The 26,075-nt window shown below is 34.1% G+C and overlaps 1 protein-coding gene across 1 annotated transcript; it reads right to left on the minus strand.

The window, feature by feature from the left end:
* Window positions 1–238: 238 nt before the first annotated feature.
* Window positions 239–20,015, minus strand: LOC129762314 (paired mesoderm homeobox protein 2). The gene is made up of 3 exons (XM_055760481.1): window positions 19,596–20,015; window positions 837–948; window positions 239–754 (listed from the first exon to the last, which is right to left on the minus strand). Exons 1-3 carry the CDS (start codon window positions 19,800–19,802, stop codon window positions 351–353), a joined length of 723 nt encoding a protein of 240 aa, XP_055616456.1. The 5' UTR covers window positions 19,803–20,015; the 3' UTR covers window positions 239–350.
* Between the last annotated feature and the right edge of the window lie 6,060 nt (window positions 20,016–26,075).

Here is a 26,075-nt window from a genome sequence, read left to right on the forward strand (position 1 = left end):
TTGGTTCTGTTGAATAGAGGCTCGCTGTCTTATTCAAACAAATATGATGCCCATTTGTATCGTATCGATTCGATGTCATGCTTCGGACATTTTTATCTCTATCTGCTTGTTTATTGATAGTACGAACAATGAAACATAACCTATATTCGACTTTCACGTCTCTCTCTAACATGCAATAAAAAACTGAACACAATTTAGTAGCAAAGAAATGCATCCTCTTATTAAGTGTGAAAAAGAAGAAATAGAGTTTTTATTCAAATCTAGATGAGAATCAGGCAACCACGTCTACAAATTCTGAATTCATTTAAAGCGTATTTACAACAATTTGGCTGAAACTTCCATAAACTAGGTTAATTCTTGTTCGAATTGCTGCTGTTGGAATAATCAATGCATCCCCCATTGGTGGTGAGGTCGATTTCCTCCGACCCATCCGAGAGTTCACTGCTGTTGGAATCTTCCGGATTATGCTGCGGGGATCTTGGTTGGGTATTGGTGGGTTGGTACGATTGACGTTCGTCTCGAGGGATCGATGAACCATCGGGGCCTGTTAGACTAGACTGAAAGGAGGGATGGGTAATATCCATCCGTTTGTTGTTCTGCACTGGGTTGCTGCTTTGGCTGTTCGCTCCTCCGTTTGATCCTTGAAAAGCGGGATGCATCAGTGTGAATTCCGGTTCTTTCGGCGAGGATCCAGATTCGTCGGGCTTTTTACTCGGTGGGTTATTATTTGTTGCCGACGGCATATGTTGTGGATCTAGAATAGACCGAACAATCAAGTTGTAATCATGATAAAAACATTCACAATACACGGAATCACTAGTATATGAGTATCTCACCTACTACTAGTTGGGGAGAATTCATTCCCAGACATCGCATCCGCCAGGCGTCTTGCAATAACTGTAATCTGGCCTGTTTTCTCCATTTTGCACGACGATTCTGGAACCAAACCTAAGGGTATGAAAACATATGTTTGTTTTTACAATTATAATTCTGGAAATAGAGAACAATCGATTTTTTTTTCATATTGTAATAAATATGTTGTAAATTATTCTTTCTACAATCGCATTGAAATCGGAATGGTGTTTGATTCACGTAGTGAATACTTGAGTGACTCCAATGGAACAGTGGTTAGCGTCACTCATGTCCTGATGGATGCTTCGGGATCGATTTCCGGTTTTTCTTGTGAGAGAAATTAATCACGACATGCACTGGTGCACATGTATGTATAAGCATTCCACTAAGAATACAATTAAAAATTGTTTATTTGGCACTAGTTGACCCGGCAAACTTCGTCCTGCCCAAAATTTATTTTTCGTTATAAAATTTACGTTTTGAGCAATTCTAAATGAAATCGACAAATGACAAAACATGAGTATTTTTTATTCGAATGAAAGTTTGTATTCCGATTGGGTTGAAGGAAATATGAGTTTTCCACAGCAATTGGGATTTTTTTGACTCAAGCGTATCGATTTTAGTAGGAGAAATCTTTGATAATTTATATCTAAAAAACTATGAGTCGTACCGAAATAGTGTCTTAGAAAGAGTTATAGAGTATTGATGTCTAAATATGAAAAAAACATACACTGAGAAAAAAAAACTTTAATTTGCAATATCCAAAATACATATTTTTAATTTTTTTTTCTTTATTTTTTTCATATAAATTAGAAGTAATGTAGAAAATTAAAAAAATGGGTCCAAGATGGTAAAACTATTTTCGACGAACTTTGTGGAACATCGAATTTTTATAAATTTTCGAAACTTCGAATTTTTGAATGTTAACAATCATTTTTAGCCACAAATTATGATTCCTGATGTGATTTAAAACAAAAAAGCTCATTATAAATCTCCTTATAAATGCAGCCATTCTCGAGATATTTCGAAACATATTTCTAATTTATTGTCTTTTTTATAGTAAATATTCCCTTTTAAAATGTTTGTCGTGTTATACCGTCATGTTCATGAAATTTTATGAATTTGTTTATAATTTGCAACAACTTTTCCAAATACATTATTATGGTAAAAATATATGTTTAGGAGTTACGTTAAACAACATTTGAAGACATGTGGATTAACACAAAACGTAGCGATATTAAAAAATATTTTATTTATCTTAATACAAACTTTTAACATGTTATACATGTTGCGCCAACAGAACACAGCATTTATAAAAGGAAAACATATAATTCTCTACAATTTGGTCAACTAATTCCTATATTTATCGGAGTTTAAGAGATACTAATAATAATACTAGAATTTTTAGCATTTATTTTTTATAAACATTTATTTTTATCAACTAACAATTTGGTTGTACATAATTTAATTTTTTCATTATTTTCTTATATTTCTATACACATTATGATAACCTGCTGCATTGTCGTTACAGTACAACTTTGCTGCTATTTCATTCTCGGATACAGGTACAAATGATACTTTTGGGTACCTGGAATTTGTTTGGTGTTATCATACATGCTACTCAACTCTTCCACACCCTGATCATATTCTTCTTGTGATATATATGAAAATGACTATTTTGTAAGATAGTCTTCTTTTCGCTTGCCAGCCCAGTCAAATAACGTTTTTGCACTCGTATTCGGATGTTCATGCTGCCTAGCCAAACTAGCTCTTGTCGCCATCCGTTTTAATGTACCACCAATTGCATCACAAGGTCCTTTGCCGTGTGATGTTGCAAAAAAAAAAATGCCATTGAGCGTCAATGTCGTATTTCGATTTAAACTGACATAAACTCGCAAAATTTTTCCTGCTTTTATACTGGGATGCAGCACCATCCGACATGAATTTTATTCTTTTTACCTGCATTTGTCGTTTCAAAAATGTTACCAATTTAGAAATAAATACGTGCACAGCTATTGTGTCATGACTTAAAACTTCAGATATAACTACAAAGCTTCAATTTGCTAGAGAACCTTTTTCATCTCTATAATAAACAACGAATGGATGGATTGTTGCTTGATCATTGTTCCAGTGATGACTTTGAACTTCATCTTGAAGCACAAATGAATAATTTTCGGAAAAATCGCAAATCACAACAACCTCATTTTCTTGCGAATTAGCTTTTATATTGTTAAGAAATATGGACTGTTGTGTTTTAATGTAATCATGAGTAAGTAATTTTTCAATTTTTTTCGCAAAAATACGATACAAATTCTTCCACCGGTTTTACAAGAGTTTCTATGTCGCATCGATCAGTAGAAATCCATTGTGCATAAGTGATTTCAGCCCTGAAGCCCATCTAGAAACCAGTTTCCAAACTCGTCCATTGTTGGGCATTTTTTACATTCACGAAGGTAACAGTATTTTGATCTATTTGATATGTTACATAGTATTTTTTCCATATATTCTTTGCATTCAATGTTAAAGGAATATTTTTTGAGACTATGAAGCATAAGATTTACATTTTCATGGAATGTACAAAAACCCAAACGTTATGATTTCCTGAACTACTCAGCAATTTGCAATGCTTCGGACGCATTGATGCAAAAGAGCTAAATCCAATTTTGCAATTTGGATTAAGTTCCTTAAATCTGTTGAAAGTTTCCCGTAATGATGTTATTAATAACCTTTTTTGGATGTGTTGACGCTTCTCATCTTTGGCTACAGAAACATAGTCTCTTTCTCCAGGTAATGATCAATTGATATCGTCGTCATTATAAAATTCCGAAACATGATGTTTTACATCTTCACTTAAACTTGGTCCATATTTGCTATGTGGTGTCGACAACACACCTTTTTCATTTGCCAGTTTTTTGGCTTGAATTGCCATATATTTATTAACGCCAAATTCATCTTCCATTTTTTTGCACGGACCAAGACTTAGGCAAAACTGTTAAAATTCTAACTTTTTCTGATCTTGTTGTCTCTGTGTGGTCAAATTTCTCTTTGAGCTGATTGATAATCTCATCAAACTCTTTTGCCTTTTGTTCAAAGTTCGACTCTTCGTCTTCTTCATGTGAAAAGGAAAATAGATTTCTTTTAATACCTTTAAAAATTTCTTTGAATTTTTGATCGGGGTAACTGGCCTGTTCATGTCTTTTCGTCATTATTGGTTGAACGTTAATACCGGCAATTCCCTTGTTAAAAGCTCAGTGTTGTACGCTCGGGAATACTCTGGTATGTTGCTGTTTTGGGAATCTTGCGAAGATGCTGAAACGACAGAAACTATTGATGGTACTTCTTCTAAAGTATTTCCTACTGCTGTACTGATCTGCTCCTCAGTATTACACTGCTTTGGTTTGGAAGAGTATACAGATAAACGACATGACACGCAAAGATGTATCTAAAAGGATATTGCATCCCATTGACTTAAGTTTCTCAATCATTGACACGGTTAAGAAACGTTTTTCAGATGAACATTTCTTAACGTTTTTCGGAAACGGTCTACAACACGAAAAAAAAAATTGTAGTCCATTGTGGTATACTGTTATTCACTCTATAAGGAAGATTGTTCGACTGATGAACGATGTTTGAATATGAGTAACTTTATATACATTATAGAGGTAGCTTAAAGATACCTGACTTCAGGTATAATCTAGGCATACCGTAAACAAGTTAATTATATTTGTACCCATAACGTCCGGTTGAATCAACAAGGTGTATTTGTTGTTGGGATTTCAATTCTACTGTTCGTGTTTTGATTGTGTAACACGAATAATATGATAAAAGTTTGTATTAAGATAAAAAAGGATTTTTTAATATCGCTACGTTTTGTGTTAACCCACATGTCTTCAAATGTTTTTCAACGTAACTCCTAAAGATATATTTTTACCATAATGATGTATTTGGAAAAGTTGTTGGAAATTATAAGCAAAATCAGAAAATTCCATGAACATGACGGTATAATATGACAAACATATTAAAATGGAATATTTACTATAAAAAAGACAATAAATTAAAAATATTTTTTTAAATATCTCGAGAATGGCTACATTTAGAAGGAGATTTATAATGAGCTTTTTTGTTTGTCACATCAGAAATCATAATTTGTGGCTAAAAATAATTGTTAACATACAAAAATTCGAAGTTTCGGAAATTCATAAAAACTCGATGTTTCACAAAGTTCGTCAAAAATAGCTACCATCTTGGACCCATTTTTTAAATTTTCTACATGACTTCTATTTCATATGAAAAAATAAAAAAAAAATTAAAAAATATGTATTTTGGATATTGCAAATTAAAGTTTTTTTTTGTAAATAAAAAAAAGAGTACTAATTTTTTTCTCAGTGTATATTTGTTTTATGTTTAGACATCAATACGCTATAACTCTTTCCAAACCACTATTTCGGTACGACTCATAGTTTTTTAGACATAAAATATCAAAGATTTCTCCTACTAAAATCGATACCCCCTTTTCAAAAGTTACGCTTGAGTCAAAAAATTCCCAATTGCTGTGGAAAACTCATATTTCCTCCAACCCAAACGGAATACAAACTCCCATTTGAATAAAAAATACATGTTTTTAAAATCTGCATTTTTTTAAACGATTTCATTTGGAATTGCACTTTTCTTAATAAGCGCACGTTCATGGGTCCAATCGCAGAACTGTTCATTGATTGATCTTCTAATCTACCTTTTAAAATTACCTTTCACTATAAAATTCCTAGTACTTTTACCAAAACTCACCATTAAAATATCAGATTATTTTCAGACACAATTTTCGTTCAAGATTTTTCAACCGCTTGCAAATAACATGGTTCTCCGTTACATGGGATAAATGTTTGATACAGAAAATATAATAAAATGAAGACAGGTCAAATCGAATCATTCCTTTCTCGAGTTTTGCGCTTACCGATACATTTGGCGATTCATTTTTATTTATATAGCTAAAAGAAGATATAAGAGTGCGTGTTTTCACCTGAAAATTCATTTCCACTTTCGAACAAAGATCAGTTTCTTTAGCGCAAACTTCAAATGGACTAACAACGCTTATCACTATGTAATTGTAAAACATATGAGAATTGAATTTTCCAATTTTTTCCATTTTCCTTCAGAATTTTCCGAAAATTTTCAATTGTCATGTTTGGTTGGAATATGTTTAGTTGAAATATGTGTAACATTTTAATGGATGGGGTTCCATACCATCATAGAAACATTTATCGTACCTAAAAACCCTCACATTTGGCTCCATTCGCTTGATTAGTTCTCGAGATATGCAGAAGTTTGTGTTTCATTTGTATGGCAGCTCCCTTGCCTTTAGAGAGGGGGTAGGTGTGTCGAATCACCATATAAATATTTATTGCTCCGTTTAACCACCATATGCAAATTTTGGTTCAATTTACTTGATTAGTTCTCGAGATAATTTTCGTATGGCAGTCTCACGCCATTGGAAAGAGGGAAGGGGTGTCTAATTACCATAGAAATATTTATTGCACCCTAAAACCTGCACATGCCAAATTTGGTTTCGTTTGCTTGATTAATTCTCGAGTAATTCAGAAATTTGTGTTTCGTTTGTATGGTAGCCCTCCCTTAGAGAGAGGGGAGGGGGGGAGAGGGTCTATTCGCCATAGAATAGTTTCTTGCCGACTAAAACCTTCACATGTCAACTTTGGCTCTAGTTGTTTAATTAGTTCTTGATTTATGCAGAAATTTATGCTTCATTTGTATGTCAGCTCACCTACCGGCCCTTGTTTATCAGCGTGCATAAGTTTGAACCAATTCCACACCTCTTTATTCCCCAGATCTGAAACGACGAGGCAGCTGCCCGGTTCTGGATTTAAGAAAGCCAAAAGAATTCTTCAGTGACAAGTGACATTTTTTTCCATGCTGGAATAAATGTATTAGTTAATGATGACTACATAAAAAACTAACACATGATTGTGAAGCTCTAGAAATTTACTTTAATATACTCTCTGTCTTTTCATTCTCCTCTCTCGCGTTACATTATAGTCGACCCACGTAGTTTCGTAATAAAAAGTTCTTCGAAATTGATTCACATTCAAAAACTATGAAATGTCTTTTCAGTTTTTTTTCAGTTTTGTCAGATTCCTGCAAAGAGCATTTTAAATCAATTATTCCTCAAACCCATTAGATCAACCGAAATTTACTAAACGATCGATCGTGCGTACAAAACTCAGGGCCTTCAATTGGCCATCTTTGAGTGTTATCATAGAATATCTACGTCCTCACCACAATCATCAGTAATGAAGATCGATTCACGGTCAGAGTTCTGGCATCTCTCCATCCACACACACTGTACCACTTGTGACAAGAAATAACGGACTGTTTGTGCTATTAATAACAACACAATGATAATGTAAACTGCCTCCGCTGTTCAGTTGAACTGAACAGTTGAACAAAAGGAATACTCTTACGCCTTAATAGCTATTGGCATTTGGTAACTTGAATAAATAATTGAGATAAAAAAAATTAAACTCCAAAACTGTGTTAGTGTCATTCTGCCAAAAACTAAATAACAAGGTTATTTAGCGTATTAGAAATGTCGAGTTTCGTTCCGAATAAAGGGTATTCGCTACTTTCGTTTTACCATTTGAAGAAAAAAGAGTAACAATTCGTGGCTTTTACCCGGTGGAGCGGGACGGCTGCACTCTAAGACGATTCTGAGACTACTAAAACCGGATGAAACAATGATAACAGATCGCTACAACAAATGATAAATTAAAACCTTTAAGTAATAGCCAAGAGATCACAATTGGCCCAATGACTCGGTAAAATTGTATCACAGCTTGACAGCACACCGGTGCAATAAAAACCCTTAACTGGGGAACGTTATCGCACCCGCTATATTCTACACTGAGAGGAAAATTTAGTATATATGACCAATTTTTTGGTAAATATTACCAATCCTCTAGTCATTTTCTACCCTACTAATCATTGGTACATCCTACGAAAACAAATTGGTAGACACAAATGTCAAACAAAACTATGGTTTATAAGTCCAATGTTGGCTCGATTTCGGCTTTGGTAATGGCTAATTTGTTGGCCCTCCATTGGTTCAATATAGTTTTTATTTAAAATATTATTATTTTTATTAATATTCTTATTCTATTCTTATTTTTATATAATGTGACGATGTGTTTGAAAATTGTGATACTTTCGCCATAGCATATCGTTCATCAGCTAGTGGAATTTTTGCTGCAGACAGTATATGCAGACAGTATATGGAATAACACCGACAATTGCTCAGTGTAAAACGGTTGTACAAAACTTGTTTTAGCATCACAATACAGATAATTCATTGTTCTATCAGGAAAAAAATATTGAACAAATTTTTCCTTCACACTTTGGAAATGTGTACGTTATATCGAGGTAAAATGTACGTTATATCGAGTGACGTTATATCGAAGTTTCCCTGTAATCCTAATTTTGCTTAAATTGAGTTTAATGACAGGGATATAGGGTATTCGAAAAAAAAAGATAATGTTGAAATACGGACTTTTGTCACACACATCATCATTCTATCTCTTATTGCTTTTGAAATATATGACATTTTTGGATGAAGATTCCTGAAAAACTAATGTACTTATAGTATCATATGTGTGTATAAATTCTCGGGAATAAAAAGTTCTAGGTATGTTTCTAAATAGAAAAAAGTTTTGAGAACGTATCAATTGCCAGAATTTATACACAAACATGTTACGAGTTAAACATTGGTTGCGAAATAATGTTTTCAGGTTATTTATTTGTGATTTTGGTTCAGGTTCTGGTTCTGATAAGTTTTATTAATTTGTTTGATATGAATTAAAAATTTGATTTTATTTGAAAACTTAAATTATTTCCTTCATATCATTAGATAAAAATTTAACTATGAGTCCTGAGGTGATCTAGCGTAGTAGTAACATCCGTACCTCTCACTCTAAAGGTCACTCCGGACATTTTTCCGAAATGGAATTAAAGTTTGGAACCAACCAAATGAATTGAAGATCATTATAGAAGAGAAAAAAAGACTCTGAAAAATTTATATACGTTTGCGTTTTTCTTAACAATGTTAAGGCACTTATCTACGCAGATGACATAAAGCTCTATATGGAAATATAGAATGAGGAAGACTCTCAAACATTCAAAAATGAAGTTGACATATTTTATAATTGGTACACTAATAGTTTATTACAGCTCAATGTTAGGAAATGCACTTTGATGATTTTTACAAGAAAAAGAACACACTTGAACAATGGTGTTAGGCTGGGATATCAACCCATTAATAGATGTCAACGAGTAAGAGACTTAGGTGTGGTCTTAGGTTCGAAACTAACCTTCGTTGACCATTATAATACAATCATCCATAGAGTAAATAATATGTTGAGCTTCATCAAACGCTTTAGTTACCATTTCCACGATCCGTACACAATAAAGACATTGTATATTACATATGTCAGATCAATTCTCGAATACTGTAGTATTGTATGGTCCCCCTATATAACTTCACACGAAGACAGAATTGAATCTGTACAAAAACAGTTTTTATTATTTGCACTTCGTAAACTAGGCTGGTCTCCATATCATCTCCCTCCGTATGAAGCACGCTGTATGCTAATCAATATTAAAAGCCTAAAAGTACGTCGGAACTCTGCCATGATTCTATTTATTATTGATATCATATCACAATGAGTGGACTGAGAAGAAATATTAGGAAACCTAAATTTTTACGCGCCGATAGGCACCTGAGAAACCCATACATTACCGAAGAACGAGTTATGCCAAATATAGTCCTATTAATCGTATGATGAGCCTCTGTAACGAACACAGTAAAATAATTGATGTAACCATGTCAAGGTCAATGCTTAAAAACTATCTGAATAGAATAAGATATAGTTAAGTTTCACTGTAATATTTGGGCAGCATATTTAGTCTAAGCTGATTTGACCAAATAAATAAATAAATAAAAATAATAAATTTTTTTGATTATGTAACTTGTTTCTTACAAATTAAACGGATAAATTATCCAGCAAGCACTCTTTAGTCTTTTTTAGTTTTAAGTAAGTAGTTTTGAGTAGTATTAAGAATGTATCGGCCTACAATTTCGATTGAAGACAATAGATAAATAAATATCCCTATCATGACTTCAAACTAAATTAGGATAAGTTGTAATTTTTTCGAAGGAAACATAAAAAGATGTCGTTAGAAAATCTTTTTCCCTGTTGAACTGCCCATCTTCTGATGTAAGGATGACTTGTTGGTTATTGTATGGGCTGTTCATATTAATTTTTTAAGAAATTAAAAATATATGTTTTTGAGAAAAAATATTTACAATTTTTAGAACATTTTTATTACAATTTAAACAATTTCCCACATTACCTCCCTTGACCAAAATTTTGTAGATTTTATAGTTTTTGAGTATGCAATTTTTGTAATAACTCAGGAAAAAAATATTGAACCCTTTCGGAAAAGAAGTCTATTTTTTTAGATTTCAAGTATGCAAAATTGCATGAATGACCAATGTCTCACAACTTTTCACTGCAATCTGTGATGATGTTGGTACAATACAAAGAAAATTGACGAAATTGATACAATCGAGACAAAATTTGGTTCAAATATTATTTTGTTTGTCAATTTACAATTATCAACAGTGGCAAGCAATGACAAATATTGAACATGGAAAAAATGACTGATATATTTAAATATGTCATATATGTTAGTACATCGTGCTCTCGTGGCCGAGTGGTTAGCGTCACACCTAACATGCCGTGGGTTCGGGTTCGATTCCCGTTCTGGTCGGGGGAATTTTTCGTCAAAGAAATTTCCTCCGACTTGCACTGTGGTCACGCGTATCCTAGAGCTTGCTACTCAGATTTCAAGGCGTGTTATTTGGCATAGAAATCTCAACCAAATACTAATAATAATGACGCAAGGAATAGGAAAGTTAGTGCCATTTTAGAAGAAGATATGTCAGTACATGGTTTGACAAACAGATCGGAAAAAGTTTAAGCAAACAAGAACTAAATATTTGCACGTCGTGTTTTGTGACAATCAACGTTTACGCGTTGATAAAAATTCACCTGTCAAAAAGTATCAAATATTTGGCTTTGATTGAATGTGTACTTTTTTCCTAAGAGATTCATAGGTTTTCAAATTGACATATATTAACCAGTGTTATGATATGAATAAAAGTTCCAAGTCGCATGTTAATGATAGTGAATATTCTCAATACAGACACATTGTTGATTGTATTAACCATTAGCGCTTCCTTTGCTTCGCTATGGAGCTGTCCATCAATTGTTCCGTAACTCCGTAGACTCCACTGTGTAGCTAATTCGAAGTTCAACTTGAAAGTTATCTTTAAAAATCACTAAATAACTTAATTGAAATCTGTTCACAGCATATACAAGGCATGACAGATAACTTTTTATAAAAAAAATAGGGAATCCAGTGTGGATCCCTGTGGTCTCGAAAAATACAGTCCAAAGACTAAGAATACTACCGTGTTGGAGCTCTATTGAACAGATGGAAAAAATTAAGCTATCGATGGGCTGCCGCGTTTGCAACCGGATTTCCAAAATGATAATCAAACACAGTTTCCCTATATAGGTTAGATTATAATTCTCCTACAAATGTATACATAATTTCTTAATTAATCAATTGTTTGCATGTAATCCATTTCGCTTAAGTTTAGTTCCTTCTAATAATCCACGATATAAGTAATAGTATAAGTAATAAGTAAGTATAAATAGTATAAGTAATATGGATAAGGTAAAAAATGCTGATGATGATAATTTCTATGATACTTCAAATCAGTTGTTGTTGTTTTGAATATTATTGTTTAGCACAAATCAAGATCTCGACAATGGTAAACTGGCCGTGTTGAGGTACCACTCGGACCAACATCAAAAAATACACCCTTGTATTCATCACTGCATTAAAACAAGCAGTAATGTCAGATGTTAATGTTATAGAAAACAATTGTATGGTAGAGAAGCGAATTCCATTTTCTAATATCTTTTTACATAATCATTAGTTTGCGTGGGAGTAATCAAAACCTGAACTCGATTGCAGAAAGGTCTTAAATCAATATCATTTGTAGTATTAAGTTCACGAATTAACAAATTATTGTACTAAACTTATTAGTTACACTGCACTGCATTGAACGTTCGTAGAGATCTTGATCTTCGTAGCTAGGTTCATAACAGAAAACGTGGACTACTCATGTGAGTGATACATAATTTGTTAAGAATTTTGTAAAATAATAATGATATAAATTAAATTTCAGTTTTGAGCTGTCTGTACCCCAAGCTTCAAGAATCTAGTTCGCCTAAATTCTATCCGAACAGGCCGGGAAGTTACAAGGTAATGGGATGAAGGTGTGCGTTGCGGGTCATGCGCAACAATGGGAAATATTCTGTATTCATTTGTAACAAGCTTGTAGCAGGTGCGCTATTAGGTTTCTGGCTGTTTTTTTATGAAAATGTATTTTCATGAAAAAGCTGAATATTGTTACAGTAAAAGCTTAGTCTTTTAATCCTATCCAGGAATAAATGCCATAGATCAATTTCAATATGAAATGCTACATTTACATTGGTAAGTCATTCGTGTGTTTGATGATGCTTATACATAGTTCTTTCAATCTAGATTGCATACTATGGTTTTAAAAAAATTTTCGAACTGCCACCGAACTGTTTGACCAAATCCTTTGATCTCAAAATAGCGTTCATCGTTCCGTTACTGAGCCGATTTCAAAGCTTATTTTTGTGCTGATTATATTCAGAAAAAAATCTCGACAGTTGCCGAGGAGTGAGGCATTGTGAGAACGTTACAAACTAGGCATCGAAGCATCGAAAAGGCGAGCGAACCGTCAATTCGTTTTAGGCATCCAATTTTTGTCCACCAACCCTGCACATGCTCGTTTTCTGAAATTATGGTTTCCTTACGGAATAAATTTATCTTTATGCTACACAATTAATTCTCCACATCTTGTACCATTGTAGAATCCTGGAAACGCTTCTAACACAACGTTAATGCTAGTCAAATTGGAAAAGTTAGTGCTATAGTGCCATAGACTTGAGCGTCGAATCATCAAAATCGAATTATCATTTGTTTGATCAGCTCTACGAAAAAACTGCGACAAATATCCTTTGAAATGGGCTGCTATTCCAACCTAAAATTCATGTCGCTTTTCAAATGATCTCCTCGCAGATATTAGTGAGAATGATCAAATAAAAATCTTTCAGCTCTTCATGTGGCATCGTGAATTCAGGTTTTTCAGCCTGGAACAAACTGTTGATCTGGGGCAAAACATACGTCGCACCGTCACACGCGAATCCTCTCAGACGATCCTTGTAAGGAATTTCATCCTAATGAGACTGATCAATCATTGCATTGTAAATGCTTTTATGATCAGCAGCACCAAGCGATCATGCGGCGTAGAAGTCGTCATGTACCTCAATGTTGGTTTGTTCAAATGTAATCTCAATGTAAAATCAAAATGTAAAAAAATCTGTACCAATCTGTGCTTTTTGACGAAAATCCGTACTCTGTACCGTATAGAATTTGTACCAAAAATAACGAAGAAGTCTGTACGATTCCAGATAAATTTGTACTTGTGGCAACACTGCTTGGTAATTATGATGGAAACTACCGTTCTGAATCATATTTCAGACGCTTAAAGCATATGATGCAGAAAACAGGTCAAAACTTTATGCATAGATATTATTTGGTTGATATTTTGAATTAATTAGTTCAATATGCTTTTAAGCTTTCTACGTTGGTACCTATTTGATTGAAAACATAAAAAAAATCATCGAATAAAATGCTTTTTAAATGAAGCGAATAAAAATCAAACTTCGGACACTAAATCAAATTTCGGACACTTTATTTCGTAATTTTTTTAACGAAAATTACATTACACTTGATTATATTTTATAGTCAACTGCGAAACACTTACCAAGCAATCACAGTAAACTGTTAACGATGATGAGAACTGATGAAACACGGGAGAATTAAATATTGATGAACGGGTAAATTCTACGTGCTCACGCTGAACAAACTTCAAACACAAACGATAGTGAGTAGTGTTGATAGATTTTTGTCGATTATGTTATAATTCAAATGTAGTTCTCATATGAAATGATAGTGAAACCAAGGGATTACTGTAAAGAAGCATTTGTGATATTAATTTAATTGTTATATCAACAGTGCATTAAGCATTTCAAGATATTAGAACAAAGTGTCCGAAATATGATTCAGAACGGTACCTAAAATCACAATTTTCATTATCATATGACCAGTTTTAATTACACCTGATTTTTAAAAGGGCGCAATCAACATCATTGATCTTTTTTTTTCAAAAAATGGTGAAAAAAAATACAGATGTCTTATTAAAATATTATGTATGACAAAGTTATTGGAAAATAAATGAATTATTTAGGAAAAATAACATTTTAATTTCACTGTTAAAACATATTACTCAAAAATGGAAATTGATATTTGAAACTTTTATATCTCGAAACACCCTCCCTCGATATTTTTTTTGTATATTTTTATTGGAAGGGCCTTCCAATTTGACAAAGTACAGTGATACCGTGGTAAATTCACCAAAATGGAGATATGAATTTTTAAAATACTTTGTGAAATTTTAACCATTTAAGAAAAGTAGCATGAAAAACGGAATCTTCATGCGATTCTTCATGAAAAACAATATATTACGTTGTATCCTAGGACTAACCGTGTTTTGAGACATAAAATGTTTTTAATAATGATTTTAATTTTTGAGAAAGATTTTTTAACAGTACATTTTAAATGTTATTTTTCCCAAATGGTTAATTTATTTTCTATCAACTTTGTCATACATCATATTTTAATCGGACATCTGCATTTTGAGCTTCGATTTTTTGAAAAACAGGAAGTGGGTTATATCTATGGTATAACCGCAAGGGTGACGTAGGACTATCGTTGATTTAGAGATCATTTGTATGAAGTTGAATCTGAATTCATTCTGAATGAATGAATATTTGGAGAACTTCGAAAACGAGAGCGTTACGTTGGAGGCACAAGGTTTTATGCATCCAATATTGGATACGGAAATATCCTACTGATGGGGAAGAATAATCTTCAGAAGCTATCCTGTTGATTGCGATTGATTGAAAAATCACAAAACCTAATGTATTTGGTCACAGTGTTACATGGATAGAAAACATTAAAATAAACTCTTTCACATGAATGTATTTTTAAATTCCTAGAGGAACTGGCAGATTATTTTCCGGATCTTTCTCGATGCTGAATGGCATCCAAACGGAAAGAATTCCGTGCGTGTATGTGTGTGTGTGTAGCGGCTGCTTCGAGATCTTCCCGGGGAACCGTTTGTAGCATCACTCTCCTCCTGATGGATTCCCTTCTGGCCTAAGGTGCACAAACAGGCTCTTGGTGACACCGTTCATCCGCGCTTTCATGATAAATGAAGAGCTTCACCACAACAGCGACAACATGCTCCAATCGCTGTTCAATTAGAACTGAGTGGATTTCCGAGCGGCGCTCGCTTATATACCGATTGGTGATTTCAATAGCCTATTTTGAAAGCAAATTTAAGACTATTGAAACAAGTTTTTGGATCAGAAAGTAACAAGAAAGTATAGAACGCGTAGACATTTTATCTTTCGAATGAAGTGTTTATCATACCATTTCGTTCAGTTGTTTAGGAGCTATTAACACTCAAAATCTCGGTCTTCGACGTAACGCTTTCGTTTTCGAAACTTTGATTTTACACCCCGGTATAGAAATGAAAGACGTAGTCCTACGTCAAAAAAGTTCAATGTTTCTGTATATACGCCTTTATAAAAAATCAGCCGTTATTTAAGTTGGTCATATGATAATGAAAATTGTGGTTTTTGGTAGCTTCCATCATTTGTACCAAGTTTCAATGGAATCGAAGAGGGTCGCGTCAAAATTGGCCGTTTTTCGGCTGATTTGTGGTGGAATTGCTCCATACGTCTTTATATGAGGGAAACTGCCAAACCGCCAGACCATGTTCCGTCGGACGGGAAATGTAACAACTGGAAGGTGTAATGTCTGGGAAATATGGCGAGTGGAGTAGGACTTTCCGTTTGAATGTTTCCATATTGGTTTCAACGGGTTTGACATAGGTCGAGGTAAAGCGTTGTCATGCTGTAAAATCACTTTTTGTGTATGTAATTGAATTCGTATTCCAGTGAGGGTTTCGTTCGGTTCAAAAGCTCGCAATAAATAACACCGATCTGGTCTTACCAAAGACGCAACATTAACTTCGCAGCGTTGATATTCAGCCAAGCCGACGACGTAGGAGCATAACCGGGCAGTCCCCATGACATTATTGACTTTCATTTGTTGTGATTAATCCATTTTTAATCACCCGTCATGATGCGATTCCCATTTCTTTTCTTCCGTTAGGCCGCTGAAGAAATTGTTTTCAGAACTACTTTTCGTTATTCGATAGAACAGGATTTTGATCAACATCATAATAATAATTATGGTCATAATAATAAGTTTCTCAATATTGTGTTTACAGATTTAGATCGTTTTCCTCTACGAAAAATTGTCCAGTGGAAGTATGGCTTCACTGATACAATGATTCGAATAACAGATCATTTTGCGCCTCGGACCAACGAATTACGCCTGGATTTTATCACATCACAGGGTGATTTTTTAGTGTCTAACACGATCCGTGCCACGGGAATTTTCTAAAGGTTTTCCATTCAGGCCGCGTGGGGCATACACGACCCACACTTTGAAGATTAGAAAAGAGTCGTTTAAGACATATGCCTAAGAGTAGTGCGCGGCAAAGGTGCGCATTGGCCATTCTGAAGCAAACGAACATAAAATTTCGACAACTGTGTAGACGTTTGATACATTATTACACCAGCAGCTCACACATATAAAAAAAGATACATTTCATGAAAGTGACAAAAAGTTATGAGGTAAAAAGAGTTTTGCGATGTTTTGATCTAATTTTTTCAGTTTTGGAGATGACGATTTACTTACCTCAAATAACTGGAAAGATCGAAACCACACTGTCAAGGAAACCTTCATTTTATAGTAGATGATAGTGCGTATTCGTTTTTGTGAAAAATTTTAGGAGCTTTTTTAAAAAATTCGATTAGTTCAAAAATTGCTTGCGGGGCAAAGGTGCGCAGTGGCTGTGGTGCGAAAGTTCGCACCAGAGTTTTGCTCTGAAAAAAACTTCTGAAATGTTTGCAACCACATTTTAACGGGACCCTCAAGAAGGAAACTGATTTGAAGAAATGCACTCCAGAAATGCTCAAATGGTCCGACAGAGACTTCGGGAGGGATTTTTGAAGCGTCGGATTGCGGCAGACCTCGATATTTCTGAATCAGCTCTGAGGAAGAGGCTCATAACAGAAAGTGATTCAAGATTCGAATCTTCTTTTATTGACATTTCTACTTCTGCTGGGATGTGTCAGCGAGCACCTAGGGCGGTTCAGATAGGTATTTACGAGTGAGCAGTCTGAGGATCTGGCGGACCACTGCAGGGCACTCGACAAAGCTTTCTATGGTATAACTCTCAAAGATTTACGGCGTCTGGCGTTTGATTTTGCGAAAGCCAACAACCTCCAGCACGAATTCAACCAAGTTGCAAAACAGGCAGTAAGAGATTTTGATTCCAGTTTCATGAGAAACCATCGTCTGTCTCTTCGAACCCCACAACAGTACAACGAAGCATCAGCGCTCCAAGTCAAAGCGTCGGAATCCTCAGAACCGAAATCCAAGATGAGGAATAAAAATAAACAACTGCTTAAAAATAATTCGAAATCAATTTCGAATGAAAAATGTTTTTATTTTCACCATGCATTCAATTCAATAACGGTTATGTTTCGTTTATGTTTATGTCTTCACAATAAACTTCAAATAAATATTTTTTTTTCCAACAATGAGTTTCAAATAAATCAAGTGAAGGTATCTATGTATTTATAAACTTGATCTATATAAATAAAAATGATCTGGTGTCCGTTCCTCATTATTTAACTCAAGAGCGGAGAAACGAATTTAAACAGTCAGTGTCAGGACTGATGCGTCTTAGTCTGCATCAGATTTATATGTCAAAAATGAAATTATATACGGCGAGTATAGATTACGTACATAAAAATTATTTCTGTGGGAACTTGAATGAAATTATTTATATCAATACATCAATTGTGGTTGGGACGAAGTTCGCCGGGTCAGCTAGTTTGTTTATAAAAACGAATTCTGTTTTAAATGATGGACATTTTCGAATATCTTATATTGTCATTCTCCTCCCTCCCAAAAATTTCCGCATAGTATTTTCGATCATAACATCCACTCTTCTCATCCTCAAAAAACCATAGAACACCCCCTTCCTACGGTGCCTACACTCTTTAGTAATGATGCTTCTCCCGCTTCTGATGATAAACATTGATTTTTTGTATAAGTTATCTCAGTAGTTCAATTCAATAAGTGCGCACCTTTGCCCCCACTATGGGGCAAAGGTGCGCATTTGTCTTTTTGTATTAAAATAGGTATTTGTCCAATTACAAACACAACTCGAACAAACGGAATTTTATTTGCTTTTATTTCAAGAGTTATTGGACAACAACAGTTAGGTGCGCACCTTGGCCCCGCATTACTCTACTTTTTTTTCAATAATGCAAAGCTGTAATTAGTAGGAAAAACATATTAATTTAATATGCATTTAAGAGTTTATACATATTTGACTCTACAATAAGTTTTAAAAGAATTTTTTGTTTTTCAATGATGGCCTGAACGGAAAGTGCAACGGGGTCGTATACCCCCACACGACACGAAACGAGGTAATGAAAAAAGTATTCGTAAAGTAAAGTTCGAATAAAACAAGATTAAGCAATGATTAATCTTAAGCGTGCCACTATCGAGGACACTTGGTACTAACATAGTTTGAAGGCACTCGAATAAAAATTATATTCTCCTCATCCGAATACATAATCTTAACAATGGATATTAACCCTCCTGTACTCACGCGCATACTCGTATACTCGGGCACGGTATCACAGACTGTGCGTCTGTAACATCGTGTATTTTTAGGCGTTATTGGTACTTATTTAAAGAAAAAATATAATTAACGAGACCGTATGCGCGAGTAAAGGAGGATTGAATATCAATAATTCATTGTATAATCTGGATTGTATTAACTCAAGTAAATTTTAAAAAAGAACTACAATATCTGTTTGAATGAAAAATCATACATCTTGTTAATATTTTATGTATTAACATAATAATGGCCTTCAAATCTAATTCCACAAAGAAAACAACATTTGAAATCTACAGTCAAGGATCCAACCATCGACACATGTAAAGTCTTGTCTCCTATAGCTTCTATATTTTTAGATCATAGAACAAAACTCTGTTATCATTCTTATTTGGCCTACTTTCAAATTTCACCACATTATTATTTGGTCGCACAGAAAATTTTAAAAAATCATTTGAACATCACTTGTCAGCACAGAGAAAACTATGAACTTACACACAAAACAATGTTCTTATTTATGTGGTATATTTACTATTTAAAAAAAATCTGTCAATATACAGAAAACCGACATTTAAGTGTACTCGTGACCGACCAACAAAGTATTAAAAAATACCATGTTGATTGATGACATATATTTTTCGTCAATAGAAAAGATAGGTATAAACCAAAATAGTTTGATTACCTGCACTCGCGCTTCGCTGAGACTAATTCTTAGCGCGACTTCCTCCCGCAGAAACACATCCGGATAATGTGTTTTCTGGAACAATGCCTCCAATTCCTGCAACTGTTGGGGCGTAAAAGTTGTTCTATTTCTTCGTTGTCGACGTCGTCCAAACATATATTCCGTTAGTAAATCACCAGGCAATGGAGACAGAAACGGACCAGCCATAATTCAGTACCCTTTGCAACAACAAACACGTGCCACTACCGAAGGCAATCACTTCAACAGAAATCACTTGTTTCAAACTTGTCAAAGCCGTTATCCTCTTTTTTTCCCGGAAGGCACAACCAACCTGTTCCAAGTCTACAAAAGGACTGAAGATTTTTATCATAAACATCTCTTAAAATTGATGCAAATCTACATTGCATCCCCTCCTGCAAATACATAAATGATCCTGTGCAACACAATCCGCAATGGCCAAGGGGAGCATAGAATGAACGAACGAATGTACATGGCGTGGAAGCTCATTTCCACTCGGTTCTACTCTCCAACTCTCGCACAGTCGTTGTTTAGATTAGATTCGGATAATCTTTGTATATCCCGCTCCTTTTTTTTCCCAACAACAACAATCATAATTACGATTAATAGATGGTACTATCAAATCATAACTAAAACGATTTTAACACCTGAATTCAGTTAAGCTCTCAATGCATAGAGCCATCAAAGACATCGGCCGCCATATGCACGAAATATTTCCGTGCGCCTTTTTTTCCCAGGACACTTTCCATATCGGAAGTACGCAGCGCGCGTCGGTGCATATTTAATTCGATTATATTTCCACCCATTTCTTCGGCAGCATTCGATGTTGATACGTACCGTGGCAATGTAATTATATCTAGCGCTTGCGCCCCTATTGTTATTGTTGACTGTCTGTTGCTCTTTCTCTCGGATTTTATCTCTGCTCTCTTTTCCTTCCAAACTGGGAAACAATTTTTGTGCAGTATAATATATCAGGGACCTGCTCTTAACGCTGCTACAAAGACGTGCGGAAAGAGTGGAAAGTGGGAAAGGAACCAATGCTTTGTTATGTTTATGTTGACTGGGGTGGACGGAGGGAGAGCGGGAGAGAGCGTATGCAGAGTCAGTCTCATAACGTGCGGTTGTTTATTATCACTTTTTAGTCCTTTCGACGTTATTAAAAAGGCGGGGCAAATTGAGGCCAATCATAATGCGATATAGCAATATACGGGTGCGAGATAATACGGAAATGAGGAGCTCTGGTACGCACAGCACGATGGTTGGAATCATGAACGAATTCGGGTATTTTTGATTAATGAGTTTTCCTGTGGCGATGTCAGGATAACAATAAACAAACTGTTTTGCAAGGCATGGAAATTCGGGGGTGATATTGGTGTACTTCAAAGAACCCTTCTTATTGTGGTAGACATCAGATTTTTCTTCTGTTTTTTTAGATGTGAGCTATCAACAATATTTTTACATTAGAATTTTCAAATGTATTTTTAAAATAATTTTACAATTCAAGAAAATTTAATTCAAGATCTTTATTTTAAAACCCTCATTGATAGTGTTAGCTACACCAATTTCCGCTTTTTCTTCTAAGATTTTATTGATTTTATAATAATGTATTAATTTCTTTTTTTTTTTTTATCTCATTTATTTTATTTATCAGGCTCAGTAGCATTTTATCTGTAACAGAGCCGGGTTTTTATCGTGTATATGTACATATGTTTATGTTTCTATAAATCGTAAATTACACGATAGTTAGTAGTAGCCATTTAGGCGATAGGTTTTTCTTTTTCCATTACATTATGGTAAGTTACACTGTAGTAGCCATTTGGGCGTAAGGATATTCTATCGGTTCTTCCATTGTTCAGCAGACCGGACAGCGGAGATAGTTGATATTGATCATTGTTGGGTTATTTATAGAACAGCAGCCCGATGTTTCTTGCAGAGCAGAGCAGTTGTATGGATGAATCGATCTTATTTCGACCGTGGATCGATCTCCATCGCTGATGATGGTTGCGTGGACGTAGTTATTCTATAATAACACAAAGATGGTCAATTGAGGGCCCTGAGTTTGAACTCACGATCGATCGCTTAGTAAGCGAACGCGTAACCAAGTGGCTACGAAGACCCCCATTAATTTCTTGAATTCATTAATTATTATAATAATTATGATTAATTATTATAACTAATTAAACATTATAATTATTTTATTAATTATTAACTATTAATTTCTCCTAATAATTTAAGATTTCATTGGCATTCATAGAAATTTTGTAGAAATTGAAACGTGAAATGAAAATTCAAAATATGTTACATCTTGGGAAAACATATTAGAAGGGATACATACAGCGAAATTCACGAAATCGGTCTAATAACGTTCTAGCAGCAATTTAAACAGGAAATTTCGATATAAACGCAAAGCAATAGGCTTACCAAGCTGGTCTGGATGAAGAATACCTTTAAGGTGAAGGTGGAAGCTAGCCATTGTAGTAGTATAGGTAAACCCACGTATAAAAATGGGATAAAAGTGTTTGTGAGAGAAGAGCAAAGCACATGTAAATAGATCAATTGACTTATCGGACTATGTGGCGCTTCATTGACACGAGTCTTTGAATACATTTGAAAAAAAAAAATAACAATTCAATACTGAAGTTAAATGAATGAAGGATATGTTCCAATGAACAATTGCAAACATAAATATATATAGAAGGTGCATTTGCATATGAAGTAAAATTCTGATTATACGCGAGCGTAACATGAGCAAATTTATAACACATGCGAATTGGGGCTCTTTTGATTTTAACAAGTTCTTCCGCATAGTAACTCGATGCTGATCATTCCTTAATATTTTCCTTTGTTGGTCGTATTGTTTTCACATTTTCACGTTGGAGAGCCTTAACCCTTCTCTTCGTTGGCCGAGACATTTTGATTGAATATAATACTTTTTCGTTTATTGTTTTTGAAAGCATATTTAGGCAGCCGTGGCAGTGCTCCGAGCTCTGCAATACAATTTTCTTACCCAATGTTAAAGTTGCTAAAACTTACATTATAGACCCATTAAACATAAAAATAATGATTGTATTGATATCAACACAATTTTATTCTATTGATTTTCATGACATGAAACGCTATGACTCAGGAATAACATTTTATTGAGTGGTTTTGATAGCTGTTTCGATGATGTTGTCTGGCATCAGTGTCGAAAAAATAACGATGCTCTCACCAATACAAACAAAACCATTGCCGAAGATTGAAATATGAACATTTAACTTTCAGAGCACTTGCTCGAGTTTTCCGATGTTTTTCAGTATACAGTGCGACAGCAGATTAAAATTTAATATCTTGTGAGTGATCGATGAGAGTTTGGTTGATATTACTTCATGGGAAGTGTGCGAAAACAAAATTATTGGTTTTTTGGGCGAGGGGTGAGGGAGGGAGATGAAAGAAATGAGCGCCATTGTGGCAGCCATTTGTGGCTAGCTTCCGCCTTCACCTTAAGGGGGTATTCTAGTGTAGAGACACTAATTTCTGGCGTTTTTCGATCTCTGAACAAATAACACAAAGGATATTTTTACCATCCAGAATTTTGTTATGCGTTTATTTATTTATTTATCTTAATCTTCAAGGGCTAAACGGTAAAAAAAACATTCAAAATAAGAATAGTTACAAGCTGGTGAAGAAGAGGGGAGGGGTTAAAAAATGGCGTACACGAACCGATGCTGAATCAGTAAAGATGCCGCTGTGCAGTAAGTAAAAAAAATGTTTCGACTGAATGGCGGCCGTTTGAAAAAAGGAAATGCTTTTTTGCATGTTTTTTATGGCAATTTTAGTTTTTTGAGAATAGTAAAATTAAAAAAATATAGTTGATATTGGTACATGCGATAGAGGGATGCATAAAGATTTATTCGCATCAAATTTGAAAGAAATCGGTTCAGTAGAACCCGGGATATCGTGAACGCCAGTTTGAAAAACTAGTTTCGTGGAAAACGCGTTTAAAGTTTTGAGTCAAGGGTCAAGGGTACTGAATTAGAAACCACATTCCTAAAATGGCTGCAACTCGATAAAGAATGGGATTTTAGAATAATAAGTTCTAGGGTATATTCTTGTTTTTCTAAACTTCAGAAATATTAAGAAAAGTGTTTTTGATTTTTTTGAAATTTCTAGACTTGATTGATCACAATGTGATCAATATCGTGGTAACCTATACCACACATCCATAGGTTACTATCACTAATATTAATTCGAAAAAGATGTGCATACGAGGAATAATCATTAGAAATGAGTCTGCACACTACCTGTATGAAATCACGAGAATAATTATATCCTTTAAACCATGATTTCAGGGAAATTTTAGGAATGATAGAATACAGCCACCGACCTCTATCACTACCATTCCAACTTGTCTGCCAAGATTCAAGTGCACGTTCACGAGGAAAATGGAAATATTTATCAAAAATAATAAGCCTGTGAAATAAAAGTCATTCCATAGCCCCCTTAGCAAGAAAATCTGCTTTTTCATTTCCTGGTATCGAACAATGAAAGGGAATTCAAGCAAAAGTCATACTAAATGATCTACTCATCAGAACACTGTTAAATTCCAAACAAAAAAAAAAAAATACGAAGAATAGCTAGACCTTATCGAAGGAAGTGCCTCTAAGGAGCTGAGACTATCAGAAAAAAATGTAAACATGTTCGGGTGACAAGGTCTGAATATGTTTTAAAGCAGTGTATATTGCAGCCAATTCCACAACAAACACCGGATCTAAGCCTACGGAATGTGGAGAAATTAATATAAAATACCCCAAAGCCTGTGAACTTGATGTTGTTTTTTTTAAAATACAGGAACAAACAATGAGTTTTTTTTGTGTTCTCAGAAAAACATGCATGCCTAAAAACTTCGTTTTATGAAGAAAAGTGACATTCACCAAAAGTAACATGTTAGAACTATGCGTAAAATTGCAGTTCAATAGCATAAAAATAAACCCAATTAGGGCCTTAGCAAGTAGCTAAAATACCAAAGTACTCAAAATAAATTTTCAGCACATGTTTTGTCATCACGATTCATTACATTAAGTGAGCCTAAAAATAACAGAAAATATCATGACTGTCATAACCACCTAACCCTCTTTTTGCATACTTACACTGCCATTCCATGCCAAACCGATATAGTGGTTCTCATGTTTCCGTGAAAAGCGGTAGTTTTGTTCCTTATCGCAAAATATTACCCCCATCTTTTTCTATTATATTATTAAGGAATTTTTCCGAAAATCACTTTTTTCAAAAATTCATAACTTTTGAACTACTGGACCGATTCCGATGATCAACATATCAAATTGAAGCTAGTATTATCTAAAAAATTAAAACATGAAATTAAAATTGGATTTTGTTTTTTAAATTATTGATTGCCTCGGGACCAAGGGCGCTATAATTGTTTTATATATATATTTTTTGAAAATTGATGTTTTTCCAAAATTTAGAGAGACGTTATTTTTTGTTCTTGAGTTATGATATTTCAAAATTAACTGACGGTACAAAAAAATTTTTTTTCCCTTTTTTTCAAAAATGACTTTAAAAAAATCATAACTTTGGAACTACTGAGCCGATTCAGATGATCGATATATCAATTTGAAGAAAATGAGCTGAGATGATTTGAAGAAATGAGCCTATTTGAAAAAAATACCACACTTGCGTTAAAGCTGGAGCCTAGTCGCATAGGAATATTAAACTGAAACTGAAAACATGTTAAATTTGAAAAATCATAACTCAAAAAGTAAAAAAAGAGATATTTGGATATATTATGCTTCAGCTTTCAAGAAAAAATATAAAAAAATATGGTGCCCTTCGTCTCGACCCCGAATAAACCATGAAAAACAATTACTGTAATAAGTAATTAAGTCTGATTAATAAACGTTTTCGGAAAAAAATAACAATTACAATCAATAATTACGAAAACAAAATTTTATTTTTTTCCCAAGTGTAATATTTTTCTAAAAAAGAATCGCTCATTGGCTTTTGATATCTCGATCATCTGAATCGGTCCAGTAGTTCAAAAGTTATAAATTTTTGTGGTGGAAAAAGGGTTAAAGTTTTATTTTTCGGACCATCGATTGATTTCAAAAAATAATAACTCAAGAACAAAAAATAATGCCTCTCTGATTTATATAAAAAAAAATATTAAAAAATTTAACGCCCTTGGTCTCGAGACCATGTAAACTATAAAAAAAGAAGCAATAATTACGGAAACAATGTAACTGTAGTATTTTTTTCAAAGTGGGCTAGTTCAAAAGTTATAATTTTTTGAAAAAGGAGAAAAAATTGATTTTTCGGACCACCCTAAAATGTAAATGGGCACCCTAATGAAAAAATAAAAGAACGGGTCTAATATTTTGCGACAAAAAATAAAATTACCACTTTTCACAGAAGTATGAGAACCACTATATCGGTTTAGCATGAACTTTTAAAGAAAGTCATTTT

This window comes from Toxorhynchites rutilus, chromosome 1 (assembly GCF_029784135.1).
Source record: "Toxorhynchites rutilus septentrionalis strain SRP chromosome 1, ASM2978413v1, whole genome shotgun sequence".
NCBI classification, from domain to species: domain Eukaryota; kingdom Metazoa; phylum Arthropoda; class Insecta; order Diptera; family Culicidae; genus Toxorhynchites; species Toxorhynchites rutilus.

Bases quoted from the DNA above. Each gene is read 5' to 3' on its own strand.
- LOC129762314 (XM_055760481.1), bottom strand. From the start codon at position 19,802: ATGGCTGGTCCGTTTCTGTCTCCATTGCCTGGTGATTTACTAACGGAA. The intron at 949-19,595 runs GTAATCAAACTA...TCATACCCTTAG, and splicing joins TCAGCGAAGCGCGAGTGCAG to GTTTGGTTCCAGAATCGTCG. The intron at 755-836 runs GTGAGATACTCA...GGTCTATTCTAG, and splicing joins TTCTCCCCAACTAGTAGTAG to ATCCACAACATATGCCGTCG.